This window comes from Anabrus simplex, chromosome 3 (genome assembly GCF_040414725.1).
Source record: "Anabrus simplex isolate iqAnaSimp1 chromosome 3, ASM4041472v1, whole genome shotgun sequence".
In the NCBI taxonomy this organism is placed as follows: Eukaryota; Metazoa; Arthropoda; class Insecta; order Orthoptera; family Tettigoniidae; genus Anabrus; species Anabrus simplex.
This window is the reverse complement of record NC_090267.1, coordinates 426,644,929-426,661,511: the sequence shown is the minus strand read 5'-3', so window position 1 is coordinate 426,661,511 and position 16,583 is coordinate 426,644,929. Positions and strand designations below refer to the sequence as shown.

Sequence of the window (16,583 nt, the reverse complement as noted above, 5' to 3'; positions counted from 1 at the left end):
CCACACTCAAATGCTTCATCCACCATGCCAAAAGTTAAACCCGCCCATATCGCTTCTAGAAACTCCCCTCCAGCAACAGCACACACGCCCATAGACCAGCCTACCCCCACTCTCCTTCCATGCCCCGCCCCTCCATTACCGCACCAGTACAACACCAGGAGATAAGACAGGCGCTGCTGGAACAGACAGGTCCAACTAGTATTAATTGAACAAGTAAGTCATTTTACAGTTAAGAGGTGTTAATTTAATACATTTTATCACAACGCGTGCTCTAAATTTTTAATTCAATATTACTTTTCTACTTCATTACAGATATTCTTAAGATCCCTCCCAAAGACCAAGCAACACATCAATGGGAACAATATTCATACAAGACTGTATCAAGTGTCTAGGATGTTCCTTCTCAATTAAGCAGCAGCCTAAAACTATGAAACAGCTTAACATTGTACTCTTGTCAATTCCTTGACGTTACATGAGACCCATAGTCAAGACGCTAACAGTTTCATTCACAATGTTCTTGACCAGTCTACCTACAACAATCGGTTTTTTAAATCTCCACTTGTGCACGACAACACATTTAAATATTAGTTACGTCAAGAACATGAAAATGAAAATCGTGGGTCAAATAAGCCCCAGTTTTAATATCACCCTTTCTCAAGACTTATGATAAAAAAGAAGATCCATTTCATTTTATTTTTGAACATTTTAAGTTAACCAGAATAGAACTGCCAAGTTAAAACACATTTAATTTAAATTTATATTTTCAATCTTGACCAACCTACAAGCAACAATCAGTTCAAATCTCCACTTACTGTTGACGACACATCCTGTCAACAGACACGGTACGTCAAGAACATAATATGATATAGGGGTCACATAAACCCCGATATGTAATCCTCTTTACCAAAAAGAAGATCCATTTTAGTTTTGGACATTTTTCATATTAGATAGATTAGGACCAAAAAACTTAACTGTATTAACTTATACTACCCATCTTAAGAGTTCATTAATGTTTGTATATATTGTATATAGTGTATATATTGGTTAAAAAGGTCCCAAACCTTGACCTAAAGGTTGTTTACAGGCTGAAGATGCCCAAAATAATGGGTGAAACATGTACCTGACCTAAATAAGTCTACATAAAATCATGTAGATAATAACCACATTAAACGTGAAAAATACTGAATAGGTGGTTTTTTATTAAATTATCCTTGATATCTATGCCTAATGTCATCTTCAATATGGAACAATAATGAGAATTGTTACTTGTAATATCAGAAGGTATTCGACAGAGTGCAACATCACAAGGTGATTGAAATATTAAGAAATATTGGCCCACATGACAAGGATCTGAGAATTATTGTCAACTTATATTGGAATCAGATGCTGAAAGGTGAGAATTCAGAAGATGTACATATCCAATGGGTTGTAAGGCACAGGTTGTATAATGATGTCTCCATTGGTATTTAACATATATTCAGAATATATCTTCAGAGAAGGACTGGAAGTTATGCAAATGGGAATGTTTAAATGGCTAGTAGATAAACCAAGTTTGATTTACAGATGGCACTGTAATTTTTGCAGAGAGTCTGGAAAGGTTACAGTATCTCATCAACAAAGTAGCACTGACTAGCCATGAATACAGTCTTGACATTAATGTAATGAAAACCAAAGTTATCAAACTAAGCAAAGACTTTATCCCTACATATCATCTTATAATCGTCTGGCTCCATGGCTAAATGGTTAGCGTGCTGGCCTTTGGTCACAGCGTTCCGGGTTCGATTCCCGGCAGGGTCGGGAATTTTAACAACCATTCGTTAATTTCGGTGGCACAGGGGCTGGGTGTATCATCATTATCATCATCATTTCATCCCCATCACGATGTGCAGGTCTTCAACGGGCGTCAAATCAAAAGACCTGCACCTGGCGAGCTGAACTTGTCCTCTGACACTAAAAACCATAAGCCATTTCATCTTATAATCGACCATAAACCTGTTGAACAACACTGTAAACAGACTTATCTTAGTACCATCATTAATGATCAATGGGATAATTTGGCTGAAGTGAAGTCCAGCATTGGACTGTGTTCAACAAAATGGGAAAGCTTTTCACAAGTCAGTCATTAGCCACAAAGATAAGACCTTCGCTGCTACCCCTAGACTGTGGAGCTGGCCAAAAATAAACAGATAATAAAGCGAGTTTGCAAAGGAAGATACATCAGTCTCTAGAAAAAGACAGTTGAAGTGTACACAAAATGTAATAACTTAGTAATAATAGCTCCCTTTGTAGTTCAGATGTCGTATCTGCCTCCGGGTCCCAAGAATGTGGGTTCAAACCTGGCAGAATTAACCAGATTTATGAATGATGAAAAATAAGTCCATTTAACACTCCATGCAAGACCATATCAACAAGCTGATTTTTTTGCTAGTAGTTTAACATTGCACTAACACTTCGAAGATTTCTGATGGCATAAGGATGGGAAATGGCTAGGATTGGGAAGGTAGCAGCCCCAGCATTTACTTGGTGTCAAAATGGGAAACCACAGAAAGCCATATTTAGGGCTACTGACAGGGGATTCAAACCCACCATCTCCCGAATGCAAGCGCTCTGCTACACGCTCCTTACCATGTGGCCAACTCAGTCAGCCTGTAAAAGATCTCTCTCTGGTGGTACATTCATTCCACATTTACCTGGCAAAATTAATCAAAATTCAATAACAGGTCACACAGTAGATAGAGCAAAACAGAATATTGAAACTTACAAGCCTGCAACTAAATGGAAATCAAAATGCCAGCATATACTAGTTGAGACCATATATTATTATTAATGTTACTGGTTTTACGTTCAACCAACTACTTCTTACAATTTCTCAAGATGCCAAGGTTCTGGTGTTTTGCCCTGCAGTTCTTTTTACATCCCCAAGATCTATAGGGCCGCCGTTGGTGGGATTCGAACAACTATCTCCCCAATGCAGCCAGCCAACATGGCCTGTACCTACCGCATACCAACTTACTTGGCCATGGGTTTTAACCCCTTTGGTGGCGGGTTTTGGCAGACCTCCCGTGCCAGAAAAGTGAGGTTTCTTCGGAGGAATTTATTTATTTTTAGGAAGCAAGGAATGAGTAACAATTATTAAGGGAACACATTCATATATTATTCAAGGTTAATAAAAACTTACTTTACACTCTATTTACACTTTTTTACAGTAGGCCTGTGATATAGTTTCATAAAATATTGGTGTTTTGTGTAGGGCCTATACTGTCCTGTGAGCAATGCATTTTTATTTCAGGCTTTTGTATTATTCCCATCAGCAATACTAACGCAATAAATTGCCAAATTTTGTAAGAGCTTCTCTTTTCCAAAAGCTGTACCCTTCCATGCGGAGATTTATTTACAAGGTTTTCAATGCACTTTTAGCATAGGGCCAACAAATTTTTTCGGTCACTGTCAAATTTACAACATCTGTTAGAATCAGTTCAAAACAGTCAATCGCACTCACCTCTGGTAATAAGCTAAGCCTCACACCAGGATTTCCCGTAAATGGAATAATATTAGGTCGCACACTATCCCCAGGCTTACACTTTTTCCAAACGAATGTATATTCAACATCTACCATCACCTTAGCGTCTGACGTAATATCTTCTTCACTTTCACTAGAATTACTAAGGTCATCATCTGAAGAATCAATAGAATCATTATAGCTACTATCAGAAATACTAATGTCACTTAAGAGTTTCATCTTTGATGTAGTTCCTTATTTTGTCTTCAGACAAACTTCTCTTCCGTTTAGCGCTCGCCATTTCTGTTTACCTCGTCAGCTGGCCAGAGGTTGTATATGTAAAGTAGAGAAGATAAGGGATATGTTAAGCCAGACGCTACGTGAATACAGCTGGAAATCCTCCCGCCATCTGTTGAGAATACTTGAAAACATTTTCCCAAGCGATTACAGTACCCGAGAATTTATTGGGCGATCGCGAAATGAACACTGCAGCTAAACGAGAATTTCTCGGGCGGTGACGTTATGGGCAGGCGTGCGACACCCGAGAATTTCTCGGCCGTGCCACTGAAGAGGTTAAGAAACATACCCATAATCATCCTAATGACTAGCATTTGGGAGAATATACCAAAGTGAAAGCACCATTCACTGTAGCTATATGTCATTTATGTCAACAGCTACCATCAAATTATAAGAAATGATGACAAATGATTACTTTTCATTACTTCATTTCTTTACATCCTTCTAGTATGGTTGGTAAAGATTGTTCACAAAGCACTTCTAAGTGATCTTTGAGTACAGAAATCACCAGGACAAGTCAAATCTGCCATTTCAGCATGAAGGAGGAAAAAAGAACTGATTTCAATTAAATTCCACCCAGTCGAATGGCGTGCTCCTTAACATACACCAGTGCAGTCTAAGTTGTTTGTTTGGTGCAGAAAACTAGAGCTCATGATAGGAAAGGCAAGGAAGGAGGGGCCGGGGAGATAGGCAAAGGAACTAAAGGTGGGGAAGGTAGAGCCCTCATTCATCGGGGGCGGGATCATGTGTTGTTGGGCGTATGTTTACAAAGAAATGATATAAAGATTCTGTATAATAAATTTTTCATTAATTTCATTTAAATTGTGTTCTGGATTGTTGTATTGATCTATATGGATGTGTATGTTTGGTTTTATACCTTTGTTCTTGTAAAATGGTAATAACAAACTTTCCCAGAAATGTATTTGGCATTGGGTCACCGTTCTTAAACCTGTTGAACAAAAGTTACCTAAACTAAATTCCGATGTCTCCACATCACTTCAATAGCTCTGCAGGAATCTTGTCAGGGCCTACTGCTTTTTCATCCTTCATTTGGGGCACTGATTCCTCGACTTCTTCACAAGTGATATCGCCATTGCTGTTAACTGGGGCAACAATAGGTACTGTGTTCTGTGGGAACTTTTAATTTATCAGTTTCACAAGGTAGTTTCTATAGCTTTCCTTGATGGTCTTCAACTTGGATGACGGGTTTTGCCCACCGAGCCTAGACTGTTACATTTCTACTTGTAAATTGGCTACCCCTACATGCACCTCCGATGTTTAAGCTTCTATGAATGAAGTGTCCAACCCAAATACCGAAAGTAGGTAGATGATGTTAGGTGATTTGACATGAATGATCTTATTTAGGTCTCTGCATTCTAATTCTGAAAGCACTATAATCACCTGTGTTGGCCAGCAGGGTAGGGGAGGTGGTGGCATAAAATTTCTAATCACTACATTGCGTTCCAAAGGCCTGGATTAAACTCCAAACCTCTCCGCAGTGCTCATATGGAGTGGGGGCATATGACGCTGTTGATGGTGATTCGTCTGTCAGATGGCGACGTTAGCCTTGAGCAGCCCCCTTGATGCTATTCAATAAGAGTAGGCTATGTACCGGCACCGGGTTTCATCCTCTCCCTTCCTACTATCATATATCACGTCATTCATTAAATCTCATTAATTCCTCTGATGAGGTTGACATCATGAAGGGCACGACAGATTTATCTCACCTCATACCTGACCCCACAAAGAAACAGGACAATGGTTGGACAAACATTGTAGAAAACATAAGTACCAGTACCTTTTCATATCCCAGAATGTTTTGAAGTTTATCACACCAATCATCATTCTGAAACATCATTATTGGTGAGTACAAAATCTTCTCAAGCCAAATTATAAATCAGCATTAAAACATACCTATTGTGTAATGATTTATGGTGAGTTTTGTTTTGAGGTGAACTGAAGTGCAGTGCATAGCTTTAAACTCCCAAGTGTCCGCCTCCGTAGCGTAACGGTTAGTGTTATTACCTGCCGTCCTCAGAGGCTCGGGTTCAGTTCCCGGTACTGCCAGAAATTTAAGAATGGCAGGAGGGCTGGTATGAGGTTGGAATGGTACATGCAGCTCACCTCCATTGGGAGTGTGCCTGAAAAGAGCTGCACCACCTTGGGATGAGGACACACTTTTTTTTTTTAAACTCCCGAGTGAGGAGATTTAAATCTGGTTACTGAGTAAACTCAGTGACATTTTAAAGTAAGATGTGATGGCTTCAGAAAAAACATTGCATTTTAATAAGTCATGGAATGAAGATGCATATTTCCGGAAATTTGTTTTAACGAGTGTCATAACAGCAAAGAAAAATTTTTCTTCTAAAATAACGTGCAATAAAATGTATTCTATTGAGGACTCACCTGGAGTTCATGTGGATCATTGTGTAATATTATAGCCATGATATTAGACCCGTGCTTCAATCCCTGTGCAGCAAGCTCAACATTTGCTTTCAATACAAGACCATTGCAGATCAGCTTCACTCTACAACAGAAAACAAACATCTGGATCCAGGCTAGGAAGCAGAAGTTATCCACATCAAGTCAATGAAGTACTGCTCTACAAGGGCTGCACACTGCTGACAAAGTAAACGCATGTCCTCATATTCCTTCAGATGGTGCAACTCTCTTCATGCCACCCCAATGGAAGTGAGCTGCATGTAACTTTTTAACCATACACCAGCCCTCTTGTTTATCTCAAATCTCTGGAGGTACCGGGAATCGAACCCGGACCCGCAAAAATGACAGCTAACAGTGCTAACCATTACATTACAGAGCTGGCCCAGTAATCCCAGGTACATTTTCTAGCTTTACCAAGGACTATTACAAGTCAGAAGAACTTGGCAAATCAGCCACAAAAGTATTCTTTGTATCAAAGCAAAGCCAAGCCATCTCCATACAAGCCATGAAGCCCTGGGAGGAGTGGAAGGTGAAGGCTTCCACAACTTGTAACCTCCGCACTAAGTGTGATAGAGTGGTTAGCCCTATGCCCGGCTGCCTTTACCTCCAGAAACCAACTTGGTACTAATTTTTGACATTCCAGAAGTGGAAATTCTCTGTTTCAACTCTGGCTAATTCAAGTGGAGATGTTTGAAATAAATGACATTAGTTAAAGTTAGGGGACTTGGGGGACTGGGTATGTTCAGTGGTCTTTAAAGCTGTGACCTCTTCTGACCAAGTTTAAATAAGAAGCAGTGATCGAGAAGTGTATAAAATAATATTAGACTAAACACATCAGATTTAAGACAAATTCACCATCTGAAGGTCACTAAACTATTCACTTAACCACACCAACAGTTAGATAGTATTAAAATTAGAGAAATACTGAAAAGCACATTTCTATAAAATTTGGAGTGGTATTGATACAATAGAAAGGCAACATATTCATTCACTGAATATTACAGAGCATCACGTTGATAAATCACAGCTTACACATAAAATATAACATTTACAATGTTCAACTATCACAAACTTAAAGACAAAAGACTAAGACGGAGACCAAGAGCCTCGTTCGCCGACCCATCACTTAAGATGGAACGACGTGGGATATGTGTATGTATGTATGTAACCATCACAAAAAAAAAAAATCTAGTCCTAACTATTTTGGATATTTGTGAAATTTTTCCAACTGCAGAGTATATCAAGGTACTGTATTTCCTGTATCACACATTTTTGAGTTAACCTTTAACACGAAGACACTGCAGTGTGACAATTATCCCACAAACATTTGAGTGAAGACAAAAAGAAGAAAATTAAATTTCTATTATTATTATTATATTAAATTAAAGTCAAGCTCCAAGGCTAAGTGGCCTTCGGTTTAGAGGCCCCCAGATTTGATTCTTAGAAGGACTGGGGATTTTAATTCTATATGGTTAACTCCTCTGATTTGGGGACTAGGTATTTGTGTTTGTCTTAATACTTATCTTCATTTATATATAACACATAACATCAGATCCTCAATTGAAGATGTGTCTGCAGACCAACGCTAGTGACTACGGTTTAGGAGTTGTTTTATTCCGTGATAGAAGGGATGATAGAAGATATATCATCAAATATGCTGTTAGAAAACTGTCTACCACAAAAAATATTACTGCACTGACGAATAATGCAGCACTGCAGTGGTTAAACTCGGTTTCCAGCTCCAAGTCCAAACTGATGTGATGGGCCTTGTTAACTGCAGAATATTATTTTGATGTATGTTATGTTTCTGGATAATTATTATTATTATTATTATTATTATTAAAGCGTCTTTATTGTGGTGAAGTTAGGGCTCCCGGCCCTTTTTTTACACTTAACCACTTCATGTATATACAATGTATATTTTACATAAAATTTAAACATATGAAATCTTTACAACCTAAAGTATAATTAAAGCAACTAAAGTATCACTAACTAAACTAAGGTGAGTAAAGTATAACTAAATTATATACAGGAACACATTGCAATGACAACCATATTCACTCTCATTCATGCATCCCATTCACACTCAAGAAAGACTGGAAGTGCTTAAAAGATGACGCTGGCAAAGGATTTTAAATTTTGTCTTAGATTTAGCTTCCCTGATGTCATTGGGGAGTTCATTCCACCAGCTCGTGGCGGAGATTGTGAACGATCTGTTGTAGGTTGCGGTTCGATGCACAGGAATTTCTAGCGTACAGCCTGACCGGGTATTGAACAGGTGCAGGGAACTAAGGTAGCGAAATCTGGTGGATAGGTAAGGAGGAGTGTTTTCAGAAAGCACTTGATACACCAAAGTAGTTGCGTGGAGTCTACGTCTGTCATTCAGTCGTAACCAAGATAATTGTGTATAGAATGGGGATACATGGGCGTATGGTTGTATGTCGAATGCATACCTGATGCATGCATTTTGGGCACGTTGCAGTCTCATGCTTTGCTCGTTATTGATATCAATAAAAACTGTATCACAGTATTCGAGAATTGGAAACAAGAGTGATTGAATGAGCTTTATTTTCAAGGACCGAGGAAATATATTTTTAAACCGCTTCAGAGGATGCAGGCTTTGATATACCTTTTGGCACACTTTCATCACATGTTGCGACCAGTTCAATGTTTCGCTTATAGCCACACCAAGATTCATAACTGTTTCACAAAATGGAATAATGGTATTGTTTAGTGCTACAGGAGGAATTTCGTATTGTTTTAAGACGTGTAAGTTTTTTGAAGTACCAATGATTATTGCTTGCGTTTTAAGAGGATTAATTTTGAGATTGTTACTCAATGCAAAATTACTTATGAGACTTAAATCAGCATTAACTTTTTCTACAGCACTCTGAATTTTATCAGTTCTTGAGTGGTAGTAGATCTGCAGATCATCAGCATAAAGATGATACTTGCAATGTGTAATCGATTTGGCAACATCGTGTAAGTAAATTGCAAACAGCAATGGTCCAAGTACAGACCCTTGGGGGACACCGAGGGGTCTGTTAAGCCACTCAGATCTGCTATTATTTACTTTGACACACTGACGGCGATTTTTGAGGTACGAACTGAAAAAGTTTATTGCCGTCTTGCTGAAATTTAATGAATCCAATTTTGAAAGTAGCAGTTGAGGAACAACAGTATCAAAAGCACTAGAAAAATCAAGTAGAACCAGTACAGTCACTTGTCGAGTGTCCATTGCCTGTCGGATATCATCAGTTACTTTCAGTAGGGCAGTCGTTGTGCTGTGTCCTTTCTTGAAACCAGATTGGTAAGGGTCAAGCAGTGAGAAGTTAGTCAAGTAAGTGAGGACTTGTTCGTGTACCAAGCGTTCTAGTACTTTGGAAAGGGGTGGGAGAATGGATATAGGGCGATAATCTGATGGTAAACTAGGAGAATTCTTCTTAGGAATAGGAATGACGATACCGTGCTTCCACACAGTTGGGAATACTCCCTGAACAAGGCAATGATTAAATATATGCGTCGGAATAGGTAATATGGCACCAATAATATTTTTTATGAAAGATAATGGTATGTCGTCATTACCAGGAGCATCAGACTTGAGGGAGTAAATTACACGCTTCACATCGTTCGCCCCAACTTTTTTGAAAGTGAATTTTATTTGATTTACTCGGGAATGAGCATTTATGGCGTTAATATCATCATCAGTTAGGTCATCAACTGGTTGATGATGATGATTATTATTATTATCATCATTATTAGGATAGTTAGCATCATAGTCATTATTGTCAGTAATATCATTATTAGTGTATGCTGCTTTCGTAAAATGAGAATTTAGATCATCAAGTGGTATACTGGGTGTCTGCATGGTCAGGCTGCGACCTATACCCATCTGATGCAAATGTTTCCATATTAGTGCTGAATTTCGTCTGTTTGTTATCTCTTGAATATATTTATACTTGCTGTTACGAATTAATTTCTTAACTTGATTTCGGACAATACGGTAATTTTCGAAATCACTATTGCTTTCAGTTCGCCTAAATCGCCTATACCAAGCATCACGATTTGCCATGACCGACTTAATTTCATTTGTTAGCCAAGGAGACGAAGGGTGAGAAACTCGAATTTGCTTCTTCGGAGCGTGTTTGTCATACAGTCCTAATATTAAAGAGTTCAGTCTGTCAACCTTATCATCAATGTCATTAGTCAGTAGAATGTCATTCCACGGCAATTGATATGCTTCATTTCGTATTATCTCAGTATTAAAATGCTTGAAATCTCTTCGCATTATGTACCTGGTTTTATACTTTGGTGCCTTGAGAGAGTAATATAAGTATATGAGATCGTGGGTCGAAATACCTGGTACAGCAAGCTGTCCATGTTTTACCACTTTCTGCGGATTGTTTGTTATAATAAGGTCAATCAGTGTGTGAGACGTGTGGTTTATTCTGTGAACATGGTTAGTCGCGTCTAGTGTTAGTATATTGTAATCCAAGCCATGGAATAGGTTTTGTAAGTATGTTGATTCGTTACTTGTAACTAGGAGATTAGTATTGAAGTCACCAAGAATGATTATGTTTTCGTACAGCAGAGTTAACTTCGATAATGCCACTTCTAGGTCAAATATATGTTGAATGTCCGGCGCCTTGTATACCACTCCGATCAGTAGTTTTTGAATATTAACCAAGAGTTCAACAAACATGAATTCAGGTCGAAATGGAGTCTTAGGATCTGAGGTCATAATTATTTTACTTTTTAAGTCGCTACGGCAATATATAGCGCAACCGCCCCCTACACGATTTAAACGATCTAGGCGATGTAACGTCATGTTATTCAGCTTTACGAGATCAGATTTGAGTGACTGCTGTAACCATGTCTCTGTTACACAAATACAATGCAAGTTACTGTTACTAAATAGAGCCTGTATTTCGTCAAAGTGACAAAGAAGCGATTGTGCATTGATATGACAACACTGAAAATATTGTTGGTGGGGAGCTAACATTTCCTTAAGAATGTCTCCTGCCACAGCTGGTGAAGGGGAAGGTAAGGGTGAAGGCGGACGACAATGAAGAGGGATAGGGTCAATGACATCACGGACATGCTGTTCGGTATAAATAATTGACTCATTTACGTTAGCCATTGTCAACAGAAAAATTCAAACTACTCACCCTAGTTGTTTCATAAGCACCTCCAGAAATATTTACACAATCACTCTCACACACACTATCACATTCACATACACAAACATTATACGCTATTATATCACTCATTGTTTTTCCTAGCCAATCTCGTCGCTCACATAAGGCTTATTAATTGTGCCATGCTGCTAACAAACATTTTCTGTCCATTGTCTTTCAAAACAACAATGCGACCGTCCTGTGTCCACACCCGTCGGAGTCCGAAGTGATCACGTGCCCTGTTTAGAATAGTTTTTCTGATACCTGTCCGGGATTCAGTCAGTAGAAGGCCAGTTCCTTTTAACAGCCGCTTGGCCCTCCAAACTCTGTCCCGGTCATGGTAACGCACGAACTTTATAATTATAGGGCGCTTACCCGTAGCAACAACTTGAGCTGTGGTTCGTTTTAGCACTCCTAAACGATGGCAACGATCTATATCAGACATAGTTATATCTACATTTAACTTGCCCTTCATTGTGTTGATAACTTTATCGTAAACGTTCTCTGCCGGCTCCTCTGGAATACCATGCAGCACTAAACAGTTCCGCCGGCTGTACTGTTCAGCTTCATCAAGCAGTTCGGCCTGTTGTTCGAGGCGCTGTTCAGTAAATTCCAGTTTTTTTGTTATGTCTTGCAGCTCACTAGACACCTTTTCTTGGAACTGAGAGAACTCAGCCTTTAGCCGCTGCAGCTCATCCGCGCGGCAGGTGCAGCTTGCGACGTGTTCCAGGCGGCCTTGGAAGTCCTTCATAACATCTTCAATAGACGCTACACGACGAATAGCTTCTTTCGCGGACATACAGAATGATGCTTCAGGTCAATGACAGTTTAGTTACACTGAGAAAGTCACAAATGGCACTTGTTGGCTGTTAATCTTGCTAATTAACGAGATTACTGGAGAGGCGTTTCACACAACAGCAGCAGTTGGCGCCATGTTGAATTGTAATCAAGGAACCCCAGCAATGGGGCCAGAAACAGAAAACACTATTGCAGAAACAGAATTTCCTAAGAAAAGGGAAACTGCAACTAATGAACCTGTCCTTATGGTATCCAAAAAGAGTTTGATTTGGAAACATTGAGTAAAAGGCAAGGATTGGTGGCCATAGTTCCCCTAGCCACCTTGTTCCAAAGGAATTCAAGATGCTTTATAAGAACCTCCGGCTTAAAAGAGGTCTTTTAATATACAGATTACATCTCACCAATATGTCTGCAGTAGTAGTTGTTCCCACTGCTTCATTCTGAAGAAGTTCCACAACAGTACTGAAGTCAGCCATCCAGAAGGTGAAGACACATTCAAAGCCATCTACCGATGGGTCTTTAGGGTTATGTGGAAGGACATAAAGAAGTATGTCCAATGGTGCTTCATTTGTATCTGCACCAAAGTGAAAAACCAGAAGGCAGATTCCAACCGATGAGAACAACTGCAAAGCTCTTGGGGAGGTCACAGCCATTAACCCGATGGGCCCATACCCCAGAACGCTGAGGGCGCAAGACTGGACTTCTGGTAAACATTAACCACTTCACCAGGTGGATAGAAGTCTTCGCTGTACAGAAGCAACAATGGGATGGATCATTGGCCTTCTGCAGGATAAGGTATTCAGCTGCCACAGCTACCAATAGTGCATTCTGTTGGATAACAGGAGACAATTCATGTCAAAGAAGCGGCAGCAGGTGATGACTGTGGAGCACTGGACCACCCCTATCTACAACCAGAGGGCCAATCCAACAGAACGACAGAACCAAGAGCTGTAACAGATGCTATGGATTCATCTGGCAGACAAAGAGAACAAACTGTGCATATGTCAGTTATAAAAATTGCTCTCTGCCTTGCGACGATGTGTCGCTGTGAAAGGTACTTGGGGATCACACTTTTTAAATTTTTTTTTTTCTATTGGCTTTACGTCGCACCAACACAGATAGGTCTTACGGCAACGATAGGACAGGAAGGGGCTAGGACTGGGAAGGAAGCGGCCGTGGCCTTAATTAAGGTACAGTACCAGCATTTGCCTGGTGTGAAAATGGGAAACCACGGAAAACCATCTTCAGGGCTGCCGACAGTGGGGTTCGAACCCACTATCTCCCGAATACTGGATACTGGCCCCACTTAAGCGACTGCAGCTATCGAGCTCAGTGATCACACTTTGTGGCGGAAGCCATGCACTGCCAATTGTGTTACCACGTGCCTTGGTAAGTCATGTTTGAAGTTATAGTGGGGGATATTGTTATAGGTTAGGTTGTGTATAACTTATAAACAATGTATCATTTGTATTTAAAGTTTGTTCAGGAAACTTCTGGCTATGCTTGTGCTGATTCAAGAGAACTCAGGGACACTGATTTACCATGTACGTCAGTGTTTTAATTCTAGCACATTCTGGATATCTTGTGGTATTGGGATGTTGTGAAAAATCTAGAATTATCTGAAAACTTAACCAGATAAATATATACAGGGTGTCCCAGGAGGAATGGTCAATATTTAGGGATACGGCAGGAACAATCATTTAAAGCAAAAAAAAAACAAAAAAACAAAACAAACAACAACAACTTCACATGGACATATGTCCTATTCTGAATGGTTTCTGAGATGGAACACATTTAATGTACATTTGTTTTTGGGCTAGTGGTGCGCACGTATGTGTTACCCACCCAACCTCTTTGACGTTATTGAAATGGGTACAAGTTTTCTGCATGTAATGTTGCCATACACGTGTTCGTGGGACACTGATAGGTGCAAAAGTCGCCATGTGTTGGTAGTAGAACTACGCTGCACCATTTCAACAATGTCTTGCTGTTATTGCACAGTTTGTTGAACTATATGTTCAGAAGAAAAAGGGGAACGCGGAAGAATACCCGTTTCACACAGTGTGATGAAAACTCTGGTAAATACTCTACGATCAGGAATTCAACGTGTTGGAAAGTGCTGACTGTATTCCTCGACAGCAGGAGGTGCACTACCATTGCAGAAGTCGTAAACATACACCATATCGGCATATTCTTCATTAGTGTAAATGTGTGGCATTTTAGTCAGCGCGTGTACAACACAGTTAACCAATGCTTCCCTCTGATACACTCTCAATCCCTCACACTACTTCACTCACAACACACCATGGACAACTGTGCATTCGACAGGCTAGTTGAATGGCAGAAAGACATCCGGAGCAAAGAAGTAGATTGGGCTAGAATAAAATACATACGCGTGCACCACTAGTCCAAATACAAGTGTACCATAGGTCTACATCAAATGTGTTCTATCTCGGAAACCATTCCGAATATGGCATATGTCCATATGAATTCTTTTTTTGCTTCAAATAATCGTTCCAGTCATAGGGCTATCCCTGAATATTAATCATTCCTCCTGGGACCCCTTTTATATATAGTTCAAGGAATGAGTAATGAGCAAAGTGAAGCGAGTCAGCTGTGTATCATTACCAATCAATGGATTAAGTGTTGATTATGTGTGCATGTGTAACAATGGATGATTAAAAAAAAAAAATACATGAGAAGTCAGTGATAGTACTGGTTTTATTTTACTATATTATTGCTTTATGATAAGACGATATTCTTACCTCTCCACTTGTTCCTTAATTTCAGCAGCAACGGCCTCCAGTAAATCTTGGCCATTTGCAGAAAGTCTGATAGGAAGAGACAGTTGATTAGTGCGTTTTTTATCACCAGATATACGTACTTTCAAAGTAGCAATACCAGTTTCCTGGTAATGATTTCTTTCACGCAATCTCTCCAGAGAATGCACTTGCAATTCACGCAAGGCAGTCAAACAGCGTGTGCGCTCTATACCTAAAACTGTGCTGTAATCCTCTGACAATCTCTGAAAGCATATAAATATAATAATTGCATTAAAAACATGCATATTAGAAAGATGAACTACTGATCTGTATGATTAATTAATGTGTTAAAATTAAAAGACACTGTCAGTCTAAATAAAGGGATATCATAACAACAAAAACACATACAACTTAGGATATCTTGACTACAACAAGTACTGAGTAAGTTGGCTATGCGGTCATGTAGCTGTAAGCTTGCATTCGGGAGATAGTGGGTTTCAATCCCACTGTCGGCAGCCCTGAAGATGGTTTTCAGCGGTCTCCTATTTTTCACACCAGGCATTTGCTGGAGCTGCACCTTCCCAGTCCTATCCCACATCGCCATAAAACATGTCTATATCGCTGAGATGTAAAACAATTTTTTTTAAATCTACAAGGATACATTGTGACCATGACTTTTCATTTTTTGAATGGCATGGGGAAGCAGGAGAATTTATTAGAAAACAATCGTGATAAAATTACGTTTTCAAACAGTAGACCTAGGCCTATTACAGGAATTTACCCACTCAAGAGTTCAAAAATCCAAACTTGCATTTTCATTTACTGTACTCTTAGTCATGCTTACGTGATCGACAAACCAAATAAAGACACATAGGCTAGTACGAAGGGTTTCCAAAAAATTGCGTACAGACGTACCTCGATTTCTGCTTCGCAACAACCAATTCCTTCGATGAAATACGGTGGTAACCATAATTTTACTTGATCGCAGTTAAGTTTCTCTCTTATCTGCAGAAGAATACCTTCAATTCTTAAATCATGACTCATATTTTACCAAAACTATGTTAACACAATGCTTCTCAAACACACTCAAAATACTACTATAATATTGGACAGGGATATTTCGTAACGTATAGGTTACGCATTCAGGTTCTTGAGAACACTTCCCCTCACACGTCGTCCACACTTTTAGGAATCCACATACGACACAAATGGATAAATGTCACCTGACAAAGGCAACTTCCTCGTAAATATTCCCCGAATTGATGTTGCATCACAACACAAACATCTAAACACATGCAACCTCATACTACTGGCTCGTGTTCAAAACAGGGTCGCCAACGGATAATTAATTCACATCCCTTTCGTTTACAGTATATATTGGGACTATTCAAAATTCATTTTCTTTCCTCCGAAGATACTACCTATCACGAACCTTCCTCTTTTCCATTCTTTATAACGTTTATAGTTTGTTTCTTGTTCGAAAGCTGACATTGGACTCGTCAGTCGATGCGACAATAGAATAGTTAAACTCATTACATAGTTAAATGTTACTATAGCTTACATAAAAAAGTTTATTACTGTAATTTAAGCGTATTAAAATTTAGTTTT

The 16,583-nt window shown here is 39.3% G+C and overlaps 1 protein-coding gene across 2 annotated transcripts in view; it reads right to left on the bottom strand.

Annotated features, from left to right (window-relative positions):
• The window catches only part of LOC136866451 (NEDD8 ultimate buster 1), a 121,111-nt gene extending 104,834 nt beyond the window's left edge, over positions 1 to 16,277 (bottom strand). For both annotated transcript variants that reach the window (XM_067143407.2, XM_067143408.2), the window contains exons 1-3: positions 15,891 to 16,277; positions 14,979 to 15,238; positions 6,203 to 6,323 (exon numbers count right to left, since the gene is read on the bottom strand). In XM_067143407.2, the coding sequence (XP_066999508.1) occupies positions 6,203 to 6,323; positions 14,979 to 15,238; positions 15,891 to 16,019 (510 nt within the window). In that variant the 5' untranslated portion in view covers positions 16,020 to 16,277. The remainder of the gene's footprint in view (positions 1 to 6,202; positions 6,324 to 14,978; positions 15,239 to 15,890) is intronic.
• Positions 16,278 to 16,583: the final 306 nt, after the last annotated feature.